This window comes from Psammomys obesus, unplaced genomic scaffold (assembly GCF_907164565.1).
Source record: "Psammomys obesus unplaced genomic scaffold, mPsaObe1.curated_primary_1811, whole genome shotgun sequence".
Taxonomy (NCBI): domain Eukaryota; kingdom Metazoa; phylum Chordata; class Mammalia; order Rodentia; family Muridae; genus Psammomys; species Psammomys obesus.
The window spans coordinates 17,690-38,398 of NW_026596162.1; the positions used below are offsets into that span (position 1 = coordinate 17,690).

Here is a 20,709-nt window from a genome sequence, read left to right on the forward strand (position 1 = left end):
ACAGACAGACAGATCTGAAAACCAAAAGAAAAAGCAAGCAAGCAAACAACCAAAAAATTCTGGTAAATTATTAAACAAGAAAAGGTATTCTGTTCTTAATTATTCTGAGAAATTGTAAATGAAAGCTATTACTAACAACCATCAAGATGAGCAGCGGGGTATGTGTTGGGGCACAGAGATTGAGACTCAGTTCTTGGTACAGCATGTACAGCATTTAATCAGCAAAGAACGGGCAGGTGATAGTAGATAAACAATACTAGGAGCAAACACCAGAGGTTTTGGCTCCTGCTGAAGACAGGCCAGGATGACCAGATGCTGTTTGAGGTGACATGATTGATTGCTGATCAGATATCAAGACTGATTAGATAGTGAAGAGGGACATTTTTGATTAGCTGACAGAGGAATTCTTAAAAGCTAGATTTTACAGGTGGGCATGATGCTTCATGACCAAAGTACCAACAGTGGGGAGGCAGAGGCAGGAGGTCAGAGTTTGAGGCCAATCTAGGGTATATAATGAGACCTTATTTCAAAACAAGACAACAAACATATGGATTTTATTTTTAACCAGAAAGTACATAGATAGGCTTGGCAAAAGATCCAGAAGACTGACAGGAATTGGATCCAGCATAGAATCTTTATCAGGTATTGTCCTTATAAAGGGAGGTTCCCACAACTAACCAAAAATTCTGTGTATTTATCATTTTACGGCAACTGCCCTTTTAGGAATCTGGATTCATTCGAGGATATCTTTTCATCTCAGGACCTGTTTAATTGGAATGCTCATGTTGACTCCCCGCACACACATGGCTCTGTGTGAATTGACACTGATGGGTGTTAAGACATTTGAAATGGTCTAAAATCAAAGCATCAATCAAATTACACACAAAGAAATTTGGGGAAGCCAGGAAAGGAAATAGGAGAGAGTTCTGTGCAATATTTTAGAGTGATCATCCAAACAATTTTTTAATCGCAGCTTGTAGATCTGTGGTAAAGAACAGAGAGAATATTATCTGTTGATGATAGCTAAGAGAATCTGAGGTTTCCAGAACTGACCAGTCTTTTAAGCCTGGCCACCGTGTTCCCCACCAGGTCGTCTTGCTGGCTGGGAGAGTTGTGAGATGTCAGAGTAGTGGAGACTTGGACACCGCAATGGCAGTGGAGGCTTCTGTTGTTTTTCTGTGCCTGCTAGGTAGGCGCTTGACCTCCAGCCATACTCCTAAAAGGCCCCTCCCCACAATCAAAATTCCTGTTTAATACTGTCTCATTTACTCCCATTCAAACACTCATGCAGGTGTGGACACACACACACACACACACACACACACACACACACACACACGGAGTCAGTCCCTTAGTGGACACTCTCCCAACAGCAATGCCCTGCTTTTGTTAAATCCCTTGCCATGAATGAGGACCAAAAGGACCCCTGGTCAAATTACACCGGTCTGAGGCTAGCTGGACCCGACTACAGAAAACCTGGTCAAAGCGCAGAGTCCCTTCTCCTCCACCCTCCGTCTTTTCCTTCCCACCGGGACAGCTCACCGCCACCTCTGCTGCCTCCCCTGGGATTTCCTGACTCTGAGACATCACCTACATCACTGCCTTGAGGGTATTTGAGGCCAGAGCTCAGGCTCTTCCTCAGCTGGGTTCTGCTCACTAGCTTGAACCTGTGGTCCTGAGGTAAGCTCTGCTGCTGGCGGACAGAGCGCTGGGGACAGTCATGGATAAGAGGAGCGGGGGGTGGCGCGTCCTGAGGTCTCTGTACCTGCTCCCTTAGCTGCTCCTGCTGCTCCGTGGCTGCAGCATCTTTGTGACAGACGTCAGAATCCCGGAAGGATGGGGACCAAGAGGGTCCCAGTGATCTGCCCAGGGCAGCAGGCTCTGCTACACCTGTGGCCCCTTACTGGCGGGCTGTGCCTGTGTCTTAGAGACGGGGCTGGGTTGTTGTCAGGCAGTTGCCCAGACGCTCAGGACTTTTAGCTGAAGTGCCTGTGAGAATTGATACCCTGAGAACTGTTCCAGATTTTGTGTTTGTTTGCGTCGTTGTTCTTTATTCAACTCACGGTCGGAAGAACTATTGCAAGATTCGAGGTCTGCGGGACTAGTAGGACACAGAGTTTTGACGAGGTTTCTGTGCCTGATGAAATTGGAATGTGGGTTCTTTTCTTCCTCCCTTCCTCTTTGTTTTGTTGATGGATCCGAGCCTTGTTCTGCTGAACGTTTGCTCGGCCCCTAAGCCAAGCGTTGCTGTTCCTCCTTTCTGCCTTGAATCTGTTTTGAGAATCAGAAGTATGGAAAACGAGCGTTCACATGGAGTCCGGAAGCTAGGTGACCCTTGTTTCTTCTGCACTGTTTTTAGAGTGCATGGGAAACACATGAGCTTGTGATAGCCGTGTACCCAAGGCTGCCCACCTCCTCAGCAGTTTTAAGCCTGTGATGTGGGGTCTGACTACAAATAACATTTGAATTAAGGTCCTGTCAGCAGTGCTGGGGCTCAGTCATAAGCTACAGGAATGGCCACTGTTAGTGTTTGTGGACTACCCTCAAGCTGCGTCCACTATGGCCTCCGTCGCCACACAGAGAAGCTGCGTCTGGTTCACGCTTGGCTCCTTAAACCAAGTTCACTTGGTTCCCTGGTTCTGTTCAGCAGCAGACAGAAACTACTGGGAGAGAAGCCAGATCTCTGGCTGGTAATCCTAGCGTTCAGGACACTGAGGTAGGAAGATAAGAGTTGGAGGTCAGTCTGGGTGATGGTAGGGTAAGATCTCAAGTCAAGGCAGGCTGTTTTTCCTTTTCTTCTTTAAACAGTATGGGACACAGGCACTATATATTTGGCATTTGCATTGTATTGGGTAATGTAAGTCATCAGCAGACTATTTAAAGAATACAGAAAAATGTAGATTGGTTATAGCAAATATTATTTTATTTTTATTTTGAATGTTTTTCCATATCATATGTGCTTGCTTGAGTGGGTACACGTATGTGGGTAGGTTCATATTTGTACACACGTGTGTGAGGTTGATGTCTGCCATCTTTTTTTATTATGCTTTCTTCACCTTATGTTTCCAGGCAGGGTCTCTCAGTGAACCTGCAGCTGGCTATTTGGGCCACTCTGGCTTGCTAGTTTTCTTAGGAGATTCACCATTTCCTCCCCTTTCCGGACCGGGATTACAGATGACTGCTGTAACCATCTGGTTTTTAGGGTGGTTCTCGGTCCTGCTTGTGAGGCAAGACGTTTACCTTCTTGACCCCGTGCCCAGCCTACTACTTGAACACCTGAGGATTTTGACGTCTTCAGATTCCAACTAATTAGTCTTCAGAAACCTAGACACAACTATTTAAATTTAGACCAGGACAATTCCAATCCAGAGCGCCTTATTACAGTACAGTGAACCACAGCTCGCTCAGCGCAGAAACAGTAGATGGAATTGGAGCAGAGTCAAGTTTCCCCCACATCCTAAAGTAGGGTATTGTGTGGGGAAGTTGCATAATCTCATTAAAAACCATTCACCCCTGTTTCCAAGCTTGCTAGACCTGGGCCAAAAAAGACATCAGAACAAGACAATAGTGTATACTTCCTGAGATTATTCATCCACCTTCTTCCCCTTGCCCAGGAAAAGAAAGATTGGGCCCAAACAAGGGCCCAAGCACCCATTAAACCAGCATTTAAATGGTCACAGTTTGTGGGGAAATGAAGGCATCCTTAAGGAGATCAGGAAGCACAGTGAAGTGATGGCTCCTGACTTACTAGCTTACAGAGCCTTATCTGCTGAATGCAATCAGTGCCCGAAGATGGTAATGAAGCTGCAAGGGAAAATGATCCCAAAACAGACTCATGAGGCTGCTTGTAGAAGTACAGAAAACTGTGCGGTGCTAACTTGTTAATAACGTGCTTTATGTCCTTGATTAAAACTGTTTTCACTTTCAAAAGCGATGTGATTTTTACTGTGCAGTCTCAGGGCCTGGAGCATTACAGCAAGTGTTCATCCCCCGATCTGTTCTGCCAGCTCCTGGAATGGCACTTGTACAGCAGTGAACATTTTCATATTACATGATGATTTGTGCATGTTGCAGTAAACACGAGATATTTTTAGTCTCTGAGTAATTGATTGTTAAAGATTCATATATCACAAACTGAAAGTGAAATGGTTTTATTGTTATGTAATAGGTTATTTTCAAATTCAGGTCTCTGGACAATCGATTTTACTCAAGGTTTTGACCTAATTCACCAAAAAGGGGAGGGGAGTGGTGAATTGTAGACATTCAAGGATTTAGTTCTTTTCACCACAGAAATAATTTGTTTTATTTATTCTCATCTCCTGGTTTTCATAGAGCCATGCTAAACTAAAGAGTCAAGGAGCCCTTTAAGCTGTCATAGCTGATAGGATTGTGCAGAAGAGTTACACAGTGGGTTCACAAATCACGCCATGCAACTGGTTCCACGTGGGAGGTTTATTAGGGGAAGGGGGAGGGGTCTCTGGACAGGGCAGGAGAGAAAGAGAAAGAGGAGAAGCTTCGAGTTCTCTCTTTTTTTTTAGGTTTTTTTTTAAAATTTTTATTAATTACACTTTATTCATTTTGTATCCCCCCATAAGCCCTCCCTCCTGCCCTCCCTCCTCCCCTCCCGATCCCACCCTCCCTCCCCTTTCTGCATGCATGCCACTCCCCAAGTCCACTGATAGGGGAGGTTCTCCTCTCCTTTCTGATCATAGTCTATCAGTTCTCATCAAAAGTGGCTGCATTGTCCTCTACCATGGCCTGGTAAGGCTGCTCCCCCCTCAGGGGGAGGTGATCAAAGAGCAGGCCAATCAGATTATGTCAGAGGCAGTCCCTCTTCCCATTACTATGTAACCCACTTGGACACTGAACTGCCATGGGCTACATCTATGCAGGAGTTCTAGGTTATCTCCACGAATAGTCCTTGGTTGGAGTATGAGTCTCTGGGAAGTTCCCTGTGTTCAAATTATCTTGTTCTGTTGCTCTCCTTGTGGAGTTCCCGTCCCCTCCAGCTCTTACTATTTCCCACTTCTTACATAAAATTCCATTCACTCTGCCCATCAGTTGGCCATCAGGCTCAGCATCTGCTTTGACAGTCTATACTGCAGAGGCTTTCAGAGGCCCTCTGTGGCAGGTTCCAAGGTTGTTTCCTGTTTTCTTCTGGCTTTCAGAGGCCCTCTGTATCAGGTTCCGAGGTTGTTTCCTACTTTCTTTTTCTTCTGATGTCCATCCTCTTTGCCTTTCAGGATGGGGATTGAACATTTTAGTTAGGGTCCTCTCTTTTGCTTAGTTTGTTTAGATGTACAGATTTTAGTGGGTTTATTCTATGTTGTATGTTTATATGAGTGAGTATACACGCAGACTCTAGGCTCTAAAGCAGGCAGGAGTGCTGTGCTCAGCCGCCATTATTGAGTTCCCCTAGGGCACTGGGACACACAGCTGCATCCTCAGACCTACAAAAACCAGAGAGCCATTACAGCAGCCCTCGAGTTCTCTTATAAGGTGACCCAGAGCATACGCAGGTAGTTTCAGGTGGTCCGAAGGTGGTCTGGTGATCTGCAGGTGGCCTCACAGATGCCGGATAACCAGTTCATCGGGTCCCTTGGGGCTGGCCATAGAGATGCCTGCTTACTGATCCCAATAATACCAAGGCCAGGATAAGAGAGAGATGGACAGGACGTGGACAGGACGTGGACAGGACATGCCTGCAGACGTTTGGAGTGACAAGGTTGCTGGAAGAAGTTTATTAGTGTTGGTATGGGAAAGAGGAACTCAGAAGGGGCAGGTGCAGTGTTGTAAGAACAAGTCCCACAGAGTCAGGGTGAGTTGAGGAAAGGGAAAGGGAGAAGGTATTCTGGGATCAAATGTCATCGGACTTCTCAGTGGCAAAGCTGATGGCTGAAAGCAGTTAAGCAATGGCTCAGAGACTCAGATGTTAAAAACCACGCCCAGCCTATGATAGACCCTGGTAAGCTCTCAGTGGAATGTACGGAAAAACATTTTCATGTCAGAAAAATAATAAACATTTAATTGGACAGCGTGTGCAATCAGAATAAGGGAGCGAAGCAGGAAGCTTTTTGTGTCCAGAACAGATGATACTGGCAAAGGGATATGAGATGTTCAGAACTTAGAGAACCAACCATCCAAAATGGAGTCCTGTGGATGATGTGGTCCATGTTGTATGAACCAGGTTGTATCCTTGAACACAATTGCACCATGAAACAGAACAGCAGTGAACTGAGTCTAGGTGTTTCAGGAAAGTCAGGTGCATGGGAACTTTCAAGGTGGCTCTGGTCACTTGGGCAGTGAAGGGAAGTATGTCTCCCAGCTTGCTGCTGGTGTGTCCAATAGCAGCAGCTGGGTTTTCAGTCCCAACACTCAGCTGTACTCACAACCCTTCTATTAACAGAAACCAGGAGATAAGCACTATTACGTCCTTGGACTAGATATTTTTAACACAGCGTGGGAGGCCCTTTTGTTACCACAAAGGCAGAATGTTTGAGAGCAGCAGCTCAGAGCAAAGTAACCAGCTGAAGGAGATTCTTACTAGCAAATAAGAACAGTTCTGAGCATCAAGAGAAACAAAAAGCAAATGCCAGTTGACTGAAATACTCTGTAAATGGATATAAGTGTATATGCTCAAGGATTTGGGGCTGGATCTCTATCTTTAGTACCCGTATCAGCCTGACCACAGCTAACAGCCAGATTGCACCCTGTGTCTGTTCACATGCCAGAGAGCTGGGCTCCCTTCCCTTGCTGTAAACACATCCTTTCCCCTTTTGTGGTTCTACCTGTTCTCACACACTACTCGGGGGAGTCATTGGGAGCTTGTTAGAATGCTACAGCTGTTAGGCTGGGGAAACAGGACTTTGTTACCTGTTTGTGGGTGATATCAGAGCAGACATGCCCTGCTACTACAGTTTCATGTCTCCAGCCTCCTCTGCTGCATTTGTATGTTTCTAGGCTGTGAGTCTAGTCCTGCCTCGTGTCCTCTCAACTGACTCCTTGTGGCTTTTCCTATAATCAATGATTTCTTGTACATTAGAAACACATGGCACTAATCCTGATTTAGTCTATCTGTTCTCAGCATGGCTGAGTGATTTAATGAGTGTGACCTTTACCTTCTGTGCTGTGGGGGCCACGTTTTTCACTGAGCCACAGCATCACAGTGTGAGTGAGAGTGAAGATGCAGCTTACACATCAACCTGTGTTTATGTGATGTTGATTTTAATCCCTCATCCCAGGCTCACCATCATGGATTCTCTGCTGGAAGCAAATGGTACCTTTGCCTTAAACCTTCTGAAAATACTGGGTGAAGACAGCTCTAAAAATGTACTTTTCTCACCCTTGAGCATCTCCTCAGCCCTGGCCATGGTCCTCTTGGGGGCAAAGGGAACCACTGCAAGCCAGATGCTTCAGGTAACCAGCATCATTTCACAGCAGATAAATATCATTGATGGTCATTTGATCTGGTTTAAATCTCAAAGTGAGTGCTCTTGTTGAATAACTCCTAGCGACATAGAGGTATGGTTATATATGATGGGACCCTTGGCCAGTTGGTGTTGGTTTGCCATTCAGTCTCACTTTTCCCATGATTCAAAATAGGCCAGTGAGTGGTGGATCCTGAGAGGGAGAGCAGGGCTGGGAACAGTGAAGGGTGAAAGAGACCTCAGGTGGCTGGCTGTGTGAGTGCAAATGGGCTCTCACAGGTTTCAGTGAGATAGTCTTTGAATGGGACAGGTTCTTTAGTAGTGAGAACAAAGGCTACTTAAACCTTTGGCAGTTGGGTAGGGGCTTTTGGTATGAATGTACACATTGGCTAGGGCCAGGTGCTGGGGATGCCTCATTTGCATAACGAAGAATTTCAGGTGCTATGGAACACATGACCTTATAAAGGGAGAGGAAATTTAACCTGGCTACCTTCCTGTGGGGGATGTGGAGAGGGAGGCACAGGGCTCTGTGGGCCTGGGCTGGCAGTGGGGGACAGAGGAGGAGGGATCCTATTCCTGCCAACCTCAGGATAAGATTTTCCAGGTCTGGAAAATCCTTGACCTCACTCTTACTTTGGGCAGCTCTCCCAGTCCAACAGTCCCCCAGCCCCAACAAAGGTTGGGGGTGTTAATTGGAAGGCTGGAGATCACTTGGGGCAGGCACCAAATATTTGGCACCAAGTCCCCCTGTGACCTCACTCTCTGTTCTCTGGCTCCCCGTGGAATTACAGAGACAACCAGCCCGGAAAACATTGGGAGGCGGTGACAGATGAGAGCAGTACAAACTTTCTTCAGAAGCGAGGATGAGTACTTGTGTGGTTTAAGTAACACAAGAGTTTATTCCTACTGTTTTATGGGCTGACATCTAAAATCAAGGGGTTGACATTCATTATTTTCCATGGCTCGAAGATAGCAGTTACTCTCTGTGTCCCTACAGGATGTTTCCTGTGACCTGATTTCCTCTCTTATAAGGACACTTGTCAGATTGGATTAGAGTTCGCCCTTATGACCTCATTTTAATACTATTGCCCTTTAGGCCTGTTGTAGGCAATAAAAATGATGTTGGGTTAAATATTGTTATTTATTTATTTATTTATTTATTGCCCTATGATTGTTGCAATGGTATTATTTAACCCACTATCACAAATAATAAGACATAGACACCTGTTAGATTTTATAGGTGCCTATTTACCTTGGGCTGAGCAGATATTTCTACCTACACTATCTCAATAACCTCATCATCCACCTCCCAGCCCCCATCCAATGCCATCATCCTTAATTATCCTCATCTAGTCTACCTTCCATCCATAATCCCAAGATATTTTTCATCTTAGTGTTTTCTCCATTCACGCCATTCTTGGAGTCCTTCCTCCTGGCTCATGTGGTTCCTTCTCCATGCTAACCCTTGTGTCCTTCTGCCTCCTCTCTGCCTATCCCATTCTGCCCTGCTCAGGTATAGGTGTTTTATCAACCAGTCAGGCATAATGTCTTAGGCAGGTTTATACAAGGATAGGTTTATCCAGGCAGTAACCAGTACTTGAGGTCCAGTACTTAGCATCAAAAATACCAGCATCAGGCCAACCCTCAACACAGGCTGATTTCCAAATATGGCCACAAATATGTAGACAGATACCAAAGGTCACAGAAGCAATGTTTCACATTTCTTTTCACCACAAACAACTACTTCTGTAACTATTCGCTGCACTACAGGCCCTGCTCTCCAGAGCCCAGATGTCATTCCTTCATTCTCCTGTCCTTGCCAGCTATTAAGTTGAAAGCCAACAATTCAGTATCTGGATTACTGCATGTCTCATCTATTTATTTAGAACTAGCCCTCTCAGGCTAAGAAAATGCCCTACAGCTTGCCTACAGCCCAATATTCTGGAGACATTTACTTAACTGAGGTTCCATCTTTTCAGAGGTCTTTATCTTGTGTCAAGTTGACATAAAACTGTCTAGCATAGTCAGAGAGTGGGAGGGCCAGCCTAGCACAAGGGGCATAGGAGAGATCGCTGGAGTCTCAGGCCAGGAGCTGCCTGCTTTAAGCCAGTGGAGGTTTGCTTGGCAGTCATGGTTTTAGTCAGAGAATAGGTAGGTAAGCATGAAGCATTGAGGTTTTTGGAGGTCCATTTCTGCTCGTTCCAAAGCTTACAGGGTCCCATAGGCGATGCTAAAGAGGGAGCTCTCAAAACAACGTCATCTTTAATTAGGTAATTGTTTGAGTGGCACCAGGGATCTGTAAGATTATGAGGATGAGTTTAATATTGACTCATTTCCTATAGCTGGACCTACTAGAGCTGTCTTTTATCTGTTTTGGTTTCAGGCACTTTCTTTGGATAAATGCAGTTGCGATGGAGGTGGAGATGTCCACCAGGGCTTCCAGTCACTCCTCGCTGAAGTGAACAAGACTGGCATGCAGTACTTGCTCAGAACAGCCAACAGGCTCTATGGGGAAAAGACTCTTGATACTCGAGCTGTAAGTCCTTCCAGTTTTCATAGAGCAAAGTGAGAGAGGAAGCATGTGATACACCAGAAAGTGTATGAGTGATCTGGCAGTTCCCACAGCTATCTGGGCACCACTGTGATTCTCGTATATGTCCATGTGCATTTGTGTTGTGTGGAAATGCACAGGCTGAGCCTCCTCAAACTGTTGCACAATCTCCATGTCACCCAAGATAAGAGGCTTTATAGAGTTGATGTGTGTCTTCCTGCATATACCGAAATTTATTTGTGAGTATTTTCCCTGCGTAGGGACATCAGAGCACACATGCTGTTCCATAATTTGTTTCTTTCATATTTTTTTTGCATTTATGCCATATTATAGTTTATTATGTCATTCTTTGTTATTACCTCACTATTAGTTTATTGTTGTTATTGATGTCAGGGTTGGAACCATGATGTCACACATGATAAGCGCATACTCAACCACTGAGCCATAGTCCCAGGCCTACCTTTTGTGACTGGCCATCACCTGATAGTCCTGAGTATAGATGCTTTCATGGCATGGGAAGCCATTTGTCCATGAATGGATTTAAACATGAACCCTCTCTGGGCCATTCCTAGCTATGTTATTGAATGTGATTTTGCACATTGTTTTCTTTTTTCTCCCAGATGTATATTTGCACAAAGAAGAGAGTACTGTAATATGTAGTGCTAATTTCTCTCCAAATTGGACCTACCATGATTCCTTGAGGCACAGCCATGGCTGTCTCCTTCTTATAAGAGAATTGTGAAATTATATTATAAAACTAGTACCCTGAAAATGACTGCAATATGTAGCCACGAGCTATTTGAAAGAAAGACTAGGAAATCATTCTTTATATGCAGTCAACATAGTATATATTTCATCCTCTTTGTGCTGTGTCATTTTCTGTTCTAACAGGGCAGATTGTAGGCAATTGTTAACATCACTGCCACTTCATAGCATGTAACAGCAATATAGTTCGGACATCTGCTTGAATTGTGTCCATTTGTGCTTCTGTCCTCACAGGAAGCTGTGAGGACAGATAGATGTCCTGTGCTCCTCACGACACAGTGCAGCACTACTGTAGCTCTTGTGGGGTCAAGCCTTACACTGAGCACACTTACGGTTACCGCACCAGAGATTGTTCCCAAGGACCTCAGTCAGCCACAGCGACTCAGCAAGGATCTGCTGTTTGTGGCATTTGAAGACTCTCCTCTTACCTCACTCAATAACCAAAATTCAAAAGAGTTGAGCACAGGCTTATTATGTATTTCCCCTCCTTTTTAATAGTAAGTACATTTGTGCATCATTCAGTTCTTGCTTTTGTGAACAAGGAAGGAGGAGGCTGCGTAATCACTTCGTGGCTGTGTAACCATGCTGCTCTGTGTCAGTCCTTTAAAGATTCCTGCCGCAAGTTCTACGGAGCAGAGTTGGAAGAGCTGGACTTCAAGAGCGACACAGAGCAGTCCCGACAGCACATCAACACCTGGGTAGCCACAAAGACCGAAGGTGAATGCAGAGTCGTTCTGTTTGTCTGATTGGATGGTTTGGGCTCTGGGAGTTGAACCCGAGGTCTTGAACATGCTCAGAGGCTCTCAATTACTGAGTTACCTCCTCGTCAGTGTCAGCCAGTTAATCTGCTTCTGCAAGTTAATCCTCTCCTTCAGAAGGACATCAAGTGTAAAGGGGAATATCTCTTTGCTTTTTCAGGTGATGCTTCCCTTTTATTGTATGGTTTTGCCATGCTAGAAATCAATTCCAGGGCTTCGTTCATGCTAGACAAACATCATACCACTGAGCTATAGCCTCCATCCCTAAATCAAAGCCTCTTAAACTTTTCCCATCCATGACCCCTTTTTCACTTAAGATATTTTTATGTGACTAATCAGCATATCAAATAAATTAAACATTTAGTCTCAGAACAATTGTTTGGCATGATATTTTATAATTTTTTAAGATTAAGGCACATCTGCATAGTAATGAGATTGTAGAGCTTGCCCAACCCAACAGGATCCAAATATATATAATTATTTATACTTACTCACTAACAAATTATGATAGAAGAATATTAAAAGTCTCCGTCTTTTGTGATTAAACCATTCTGTTTGGAGAAGAGCAGAATGTGTGTGGGAAAATATTGCCGTTCCCAACTTACGAGAGTCTTGAGTCTGAGCCGCAGTGTTTCAGACAGCATGAATTAGCATGATGGGAATGGTAGCCTGCCCGGTGCAAAGTGCATATGTGTGTTGAAAACCGTGGCTGCAGAGTTCAGGTGATCACCTGAACACCCCAGACTGATTACATGTTTGATTTCAAAGTAGTTTTTGGCTCTTGTGAAATCAGATCCTTTTTACTGTTGCGAAATTTTCCCTACTACCTCGTTCAGTTACATGATGGGATCAGGACCCTCATTTTAAGAAGCTCTCTTCTATGGTCAGGTATAGTGGTTCAGGCTTTTATTCTCGGTATTTGGGAGGCAGAAACTGAGGGATCTTTGTGAGTTGGAGGTCAACTTGGTCTATAAATTTGGTCTAAATACAGTGAATTCAAGGCTAACCAGGGCAACATAGTGAGAACATATCTCAAAAGGGGAGGGGAATGTAGCTTTCCTCTAAATTAATACAACCTTTATAATTCTGCCTTTGCTAAATAGTGTCTGACATATTGCCTAGCTTTATCCTGCTCTAAACAGTGTTATCTGTGATGTCTCTTAATATCTTAGCCTTTCCAGAGCCCTTTTTTTATTCCCTACCTATCTATCTACCTGCCTGCCTACCTGCCTGCTTGCCTGCCTGCCTGCCTTCTTTTGTCCTTCCTTCCTTTCTTTTAGTCTCTTTTCATGAATAGGATGAAGAACAGTTGGCACCTTGAGTTGGGAGCTCCCTGCTCTGGTGTGGCTCATATTCTACTGTTCTAGTGAATTCCTACAGGTGAGTCAACTTTGCCCTCCTTCGTCTGTGGTTATAATCTATGCCTATAGCTGCTCATCTATTTTTAAATCTAATTTTTAAAACCTGAGACAGCAAATTATACATATGTATGGGGCTCCATGTTATTTTCAATACATATAATGTTCCTCAGATAGGGGCTAATGCATTTATTGATCCAAATATTGTCCTGTGTATGTGGGTGCATGTGCAGGTCCACCTGTGTGTTCATGTGTGGGTGCATGCACATATGTGCTTCTGTGTGTGTGGAGGCCAGAGGACATTGTCTGTTGTTTCTCAGGTACTATCCATCTCATTGTCTTTTTTATTTTATTTTATTTTTTAAGACAAGGTCTCTCACTGGACCAGAACTCACCCAAATAGGCTATGCTGGATGTTCAATAGGTTTTACAGATCCAGCTGAGTCCACCTCCAAAGTGGTGAGATTACAAACATGCATGATCCCATCTAGTTGGTTTTGATTTGTTTGTATATGTGGGTTCTGGGAAATTAACTCAGGTCTTCTTGCTTGCAAAGCATACACTTTAATGATTGGGCTATCATCTTATAATTTGACATTATATCCAAACATTTTAAATTTATATATATATATATATATATATATATATATATATATATATATATATATATATATATATATATATATACATATATATATGTCTGTATATATATGTATATAGTGTGTGTGTGTGTGTGTGTGTGTGTGTGTGTGTGTCTGTATGTCCACCCATGTGGAACAGAGTTGGGCACCAGATCCCCTGGAGTTGGAGTCAAAGGTATTTGAGAGCCATGGGAGTAGAGGCCTTTGCTAGAGCATAAACACTTAAACTTAACCCTAAGCCACCTCTCCATCACCCACTCCATCCTTAAAAAGTACTTTAAATTCCTTCTTTAAGACACCAGCTGACACTTTCTAGCTCTTGTGTTAAGGAAGCACACTGAATATGCTAGCACTCAGTCATACACTTTATGTATTCTCTTGGAACAAGGATTTTTTTTTCCTGAACATTTTTTGTTTGTTTAATTTTTTTCTTCTTCTCAGAATTTTTGAAAAAGTGCCTCTTTTCTTTTTGGTAATGGTTGTGTTGCCTTAAGGACAAATACCTGACTGATATTTGAGGAACAGTGAAATACCTTAAATGTGTACTTGACCATTCAAAAATGACCCCTCTGCGTAGCAGTCCAGCATGCATAAGCCAGCCCTTTTAGCTAACTGGCTTTTTAATTCTTCCTTTCAGATAAAATTACAAAGTTGCTGTCTCCGGGTACAGTGGATTCAGACACTCTGCTGGTCCTTGTGAATGCCATCTACTTCAAAGGAAACTGGGAGAAGCAATTCAACAAAGAGGACACCCGGGAAATGCTCTTCAAAGTCACCGACGTGAGTGATGATTAATTCCCTGTTTATGTGGAACTCTGAAACACAGCAGAAGGCTGCCTCATGCAGCCTATGCTTCATATGGCTTTGGGTAGTTTGGCAAGGACCCCCAGCTAAACTTTAGGGATTTTCTCTTATCCTTTTCATCTTGCATGGTACCATGGGTATCTACTTGCTTCCCTTGCTATTGTGACCTGCTATTTTCCTGCTGGTGTTTCATGCAGGACAAATCTGTAGCACCGCTCTCTGTTACTTTATCTGGGTCTTTGGCATCTCTCAACTTTTGAGATAAAGTTCAAAATCTACATCTGGTGTATAAGACCCTTTGAGCACTGGGTCTTGCCCATCTTTCTTGATTCCCTTTATTTCCAGCACTGTCCTCCAGGGAGCTCCATCCATCGTCTACTCCCATTCTCTTGCTGATCTCCACAAGACAACAGAGCAGTCAACTACTTGTGGAGGGAGACAAATTGTCTCATAGTTGCTAGCTTACAACGAATGCTCAGTAAACACTGAATCAGCCGTGAAATTCAGTTTGGGTTTGATGGGACAGGGCCAGATTTTTGCTTACAGACAAGCAAACAAAGGCGTGTGTATGTGGGATAGCCTCTAAACTTAACAACCTCCTCTTTGGAGGATGTTACGTGCTTATGAATCTCCTTTGTTGTTCCTCAGCATAGGGCCTTCATATCTTTATACGTATTTAATGTTTTTGTTTCCTGTGCATGAGCATTTGGTCTGCATGCCTGTCTATGTATTTGCCTCGGGCCTCTGGTGGTCAGAGAGGAAGGTATTTAGGAGCTCTAAAACGGATGGTTGTGCGCTAGTTTATGGGCTTCGGGAACTGAACAGGTTCTCTGCGAGAGCAACAAGTGTTCTTAACTGCTGAGCCATTTTTCCAGCTCTAAGATCGTCTTCATCATGCTCACAACGTGGCTAAGACCTTTATCTGAACATGGGAAAGGACAGAGAAAGGAGAGCAAGAAACCTCTCCTTTGAGTTCCTGCCCTGGTGTCCAGAGGAAAGTATTTCCAATACGTTGTGTCCTTTCTTTCTTTCATATCTCTACAGTAGAGGCTGATGAGGCTGTGGCTACAGCAGGGATTGACTGCACCCATATGTGTACATAGCTGCTCTGCAAAGTTTGAACGAGCTATAGCAGCCATGTGTTTTTCTTGTTTCCAGTGGGTGGGCTTATTAACTACAACCAGTTAAAGTAAAAGAATAGAAAGCAAGTGATAGATGTAGATTCATGGATGGGTGGCTATCATCAAATCAGGAACTCAAGACATCCTGTAGAAATTGGTTGGAAAGACCCATTAAATAAAGCAGTCAATCAGAGTTCCCAAGAGAGAAAGCTCCAAATGGAGTGTCTGCTCAGGTGAGGCTCCAAATAAAAGAACGAGAAATAGAAAATTAACATCATCAAACTTGGGCCTTGCAAACACTCAGCAAACCAACTGAGGATGCGCTGTTCTGACAGCCAGCTATGGGGCAGGAGAGATGCCTCAGTGGTTAAGAGCACTGTCAACTCTTCCAAGGGACCCCAGTTCAATTCCTAGCACCCACATTGCCACTCACAACAGTCTGTAACTCCAGTTACAAGGAATTTGACATCTTTACACTAACGCACATAAAATAAAGTAAATAAATTATTTTTTAAAAAGACAGCCAGCTAGAGTTTCCCCATTGAGAGTCCCAGAAAGAACAGAATGTGCCCTCTCTGAGGCTTTAAAGTAAAGGCCTAAATAACAACAGATGGAGATAACAGCATCATGTCGGGGCTTACAACATCCAGCAGAAACCTACTGGGAAGTTGAAGCCATCATCTGGAGCCCAGTTGAACTTCCTCTCCCTGGCTGAGGATCCCAAGGTGGAACTTCCAACTTTTCTTTCCCACTGTAGGTACTCCTCATGTAATAATAATCACTAGAAACACCTGTCCGACATGATTTACCTTCTAACTGTTCTCAAGGACACAGTGTTTGTCCTCTTGGACTGTCTTGTCTTCCCTGTCACAGATTTGGGTCGAGGGGAAGGAGACATACAGACTTTTTTTAAATCCCATATTACTAAATGGACAGGAATTATAGACACAAATCTTTAAATTATTAAGATTGGGCCTCTTTATGTTACATGATTAGAGGCTTTGAGGACTGGAGATGTTTGGGGAGAAACTGCCCAAAGCAGAGATCAACACATTGTGGGTTCCAACCAAAGCCTGGACCCATTTTCCCAGACAGAGGTTCATTAGGACACACTCCTGCTTGTTATTTGAAAGCTGCTCCAACAGTAGACCGAGTAGTTGTGACAGGAAGTGTGTGGGCCACAGGATCAAGAATCTTTACATGCTGGTCTATTATGTCTGGTGTGTTAGTTGCAGGCCAAGGTCATGATTGAAGAGACATGGTTCAAGGGTGGTTCAAGCAGACATGACATGCATGGTAAGGACAGAACACAACAACAGAGATGGCTTTCATATGATTCAGAATGGTGTGCTGTGCCAGAGACCAGAGGCAGCTAAGAGCCTTTGGCTGTATTTGTCACAAGGCACTCAATAAATCTGTAATCATTTCTAGAATTAAACCACAAGAGCTTTAAGAACTGAGGAGGATGGTTGGGTTTGGCTAAGGATGTACTGGCAACGACTTCAGTTCTTTTCCAGGAAGGTGTTCATTTTGCCTGGCCCTCAATATTGCTGCTTGTCAAAGGGTGTGGCTTGAGAGCCTGCTGTGCCACTGGTATTAACTGACTGAGTGTACCCATGCACTTGAAATTCTTTTTCCTCAGGCAAGCAGTAAGAGATAAAGATAGATAAGAACACTGTGGTTGGTGGAAGGGCTCCAGAGACATCCAAGGAGCTAGTAGGATGCTGTGCTTGGGCTACCTACTGGCTTGCTCAGCCTGCTTTCTTACAGAACCCAGGACAAAGAGCCTAGGGATAGGCACCACCCACAATGGGCTTTGCACCCCACCCCGACCCCGACAGATCACTAATTAAGAAATGCCCTGCAGCTGGATCTTATAGGGGCATTTTCTCAACTGAGGTTCCCTCCTCTCTGATGAAGCTAGTTTGTGTCAAGTTGACACAAAACCAGGGTGTGGTTGTGGAGGAAAGATACTGAGGAAGCCTTCACTAGGAAGATGGTGTGTGAGTAGGCACAAGGATACAAGGACCTGAGATTCTGCGTTCTGAGGACCAGTTTTTTTGGGAAGGAAGGAGGTAAAGCTGGTTTGCCATAAAACCACAAACTGCCCCATGACTGCAGTGGAGCAGTGAAGGAAAAGGAACAGTCAAGGAATAGTTAGTACAGGTGAGGGGGTGGGGGTGAAAGCAGGACAAGCTCTTGTTATGACTCCAGGTTGTTCTAAGGTCATCAACTTTTGCTCCCATAAGAGCAGTGGTTCTCAACTTTCCTAATGCTGTGGCCCTTAAACAGAGTTCCTTATGTTGTGGGGACCCCTAACCACAAAATTATTTGCTGCTGCTTTGTAACTGTTATGATTCATAAAGTAAATCTCTGATAAACAAAGTATCTGCTAGGTGATCCTTGGGGGTGGGTGTGTGTATGTGTGTGTGTCAAGACCCATAAGTTGAGAACCACTGTGTTAGAGCATCACAATCCTGGGGTGTTGAGGCAGAGTGTGTACTCTGACTTGCCTTGTGCTGGGACCTGTGGCTGCTGTGTTAAGGTCAGTGAAAAGTAGGTCATAACAGTATCCCAGGGCTGTGCTGATGGCCGTGGAGGTTAAAAGTAAAGTCAGATTGTGGTTATATTTCAAAGGGTCAGACAATACAATTTGGTAATGAGGCAGATGCAGGGTGAGGGAAAAGAATGAGTGAAGGACAGGTAATGGTTTTGACAACCAGAAGGAGTATGAGGAACAGTGTGGTTGTTTAAATAAGAATGGCTCCCATAGACTCATAGTTGAATGCTTAGGGAGTGGCATTAGGAGGTGTGGCCTTGTTGGAGAAAGTATGTCACTGGAGTGGGCTTTGGGATTTCAGATGCTCAAGCCAGGCCCAGTGGAACTCTCTCTTCCTGCTGCCTACTGAGCTAAATGTAGAACTCTCAGTTCCTTCTCTAGCACCATGTCTGCCTGTGCACTGCCATGCTTCCCACCATGATGATAATAGACTAAACCTCTACACCTATAAGAAAGCCCCAATGAAATCTTTTCCTTTATAAGAGTTGCAGTGGTCATGGTGTCTCTTCACAGCAACAGAACACTGGCTAAGACAGACAATAGTTGAAGATGGATCAAATTTGCAAAAGAAACTACGGAGCTCATGCTTATATCTTAAGTTGGGCCTTTCTTTTTGTTTAAGTGAAAAAGTCAAATGGGAAGTAAAATGTATGTTCAGAGTCCAAGAGGAGAACTCTTGGCTAAAACAGTGAATTTGGGAATTATGTTCAAAGTCATGAGAATGAAATCCCAATAGAAAAAAAAAAAAATATATATATATATAAAAATATATATGTAAAAAAAAATATATATATATATATTGGCCCATTCCACTTGTTTGAAGACTGGGTCAGTCAGCTTTCTGACAGTGTGTTAACAGATATTGAGACAATCAACTTAAGAAAAGAAAAGGTTCATTTGACTCACTTTTGGGGATTCCAGTTCCCAATGAGATGAGTCCATGATTTAGACCTGTTATATAAGGGTACTGACCAGTGATGGTGGTATTAAATTAAAGCAAAGTGGGTCATCTCAAGATTAGAAAATGAAAGAAAAGAAAAGAAAAAAAAAAGCAGGGTCCCACAATCCCTTTTAAGGGTATGTCCCAAAGACACAAACACCTCCCACCCTTAAAGACTCCACCTCTTCCCCAAACTTTACTCTGAGGAACAAGCCATGAAAAATTGGCCTTTGAGGCACATGAAAGGTCTAAGTTACTCTAGAGGTTGAGGGACTGATGGAATGTTCTAGAAGTTTAGTCAAAGTGTTCCTAGAGGCAGAGAGTGGCTGCCTCTGTGGCCCAAAGTATTCACTGTGTCTTGTTTCCACTTAAATGTTTATCCATCCTTTACAGAATGAGGAGAAACCTGTGCAGATGATGTTTAAGAAGTCTACCTTTAAGATGGTTGACATAGAAGAGATATCCACCACTATTCTGATGCTTCCCTATGTCGGCAACGAGTTGAACATGATCATCATGCTTCCAGAGGAACATGTTGACTTGAGAACAGTAAGGACCATGAGACTTTGATGAAGCTGTTGAGAGAGAAAGAGTGGCATTTGAGTTTTTGCTGGGGCAGCTCTCCTAATCATGCATTTATTTTCCTTTCATTTTTATGGGGCTGGGGCGGAACCCAGGGCCTGGGGCATGCTTGGCAAACACTCACTACTGAACTGCTCTTTAGCCCTCCCAGCTACCATATCACCCCACAGCAAAACTTCTCTGGACAGTGTAGAGCCTTCCCATTGTTTCAAGTGCCCTGTGTCACAGCACTGTCCTAAAGTCCTGAACTCTCTTCTAGGTGGAAAAGGAAATAACTTATGAGAAACTCAATGAGTGGACAAGTCTGGACAAGATGGACGAAGAAGAGGTGGAGGTTTTCCTCCCACGGTTTAGACTGGAGGAGAACTACGACATGAAGGATGTCCTGTGCAAGCTGGGAATGACTGATGCCTTTGAGCAGGGCACGGCAGACTTTTCAGGAATAGCCTCTAAAGAAGGCTTGTTTCTGTCTGAGGTCATTCACAAGTCCTTTGTGGAGGTCAATGAGGAAGGCACAGAGGCTGCAGCTGTCACCACTGCCAATATAGGTTTTAGGTCTATGCCCCACTACTTCTGTGCTGACCACCCTTTCCTTTTCTTCATCCAGCACAGCGAGACCAATGGGATTGTGTTCTGTGGCCGGTTCTCCTCCCCTTGAGAAAGGATGCTGGTGTGTGAGCCCACTGGGCCTCCCCCACCCCCATGATTTGTTTGTGGACAATAAATGTGGTGACAAGTTTGTGCTTGTCACAAACCAAGCACTTAGCAGATGAAGGGTGAAAGAATCAGAATTCAAGCAGGGCCAACCTCAGCTACGTAGCAAGTTCAAAACAAGCCTTTGCTACTCTAGACCATTAAAAATAAAAACAGAACAAATCAAAACAGAACTAAAGAAAATAGCTGCATCTGGGTTCTTTATGAAAATGAAGTATTTAGTTCACAGTTCTGGAAGCCACAGAACATAGTTGGGGCTTCTTTGCAGCTCAAGCGTGCAAGGTTGTTGAACAAGTATGTGAGGTTCAGATTTGCTATGAACAAGCCATTGCCATAGGACTTACTCCAGCCCCTTGACACCTACACTACTCCTTTCCTAGACCATGACCTTCAAGACTAAAGTGATTTTACCACCACGTGGGAGACTACACCATCATTCTGTAAACCCTCATGAGATAAACGTCATCTGAGTCAACACCCTTCATCTT

General features: G+C 43.9%; 1 protein-coding gene across 1 annotated transcript; it reads left to right on the forward strand.

Annotated features, from left to right (window-relative positions):
- Positions 1 to 1,618: 1,618 nt before the first annotated feature.
- On the forward strand, positions 1,619 to 20,498 carry LOC129667504 (serpin B6-like). The gene is made up of 7 exons (XM_055595174.1): positions 1,619 to 1,680; positions 7,242 to 7,416; positions 9,811 to 9,963; positions 11,343 to 11,460; positions 14,138 to 14,280; positions 19,319 to 19,474; positions 19,767 to 20,498. The coding sequence occupies exons 2-7, from the start codon at positions 7,252 to 7,254 to the stop codon at positions 20,163 to 20,165; spliced, it is 1,134 nt and encodes a 377-aa protein (XP_055451149.1). The 5' UTR covers positions 1,619 to 1,680; positions 7,242 to 7,251; the 3' UTR covers positions 20,166 to 20,498.
- The last annotated feature ends 211 nt before the right edge of the window (positions 20,499 to 20,709 follow it).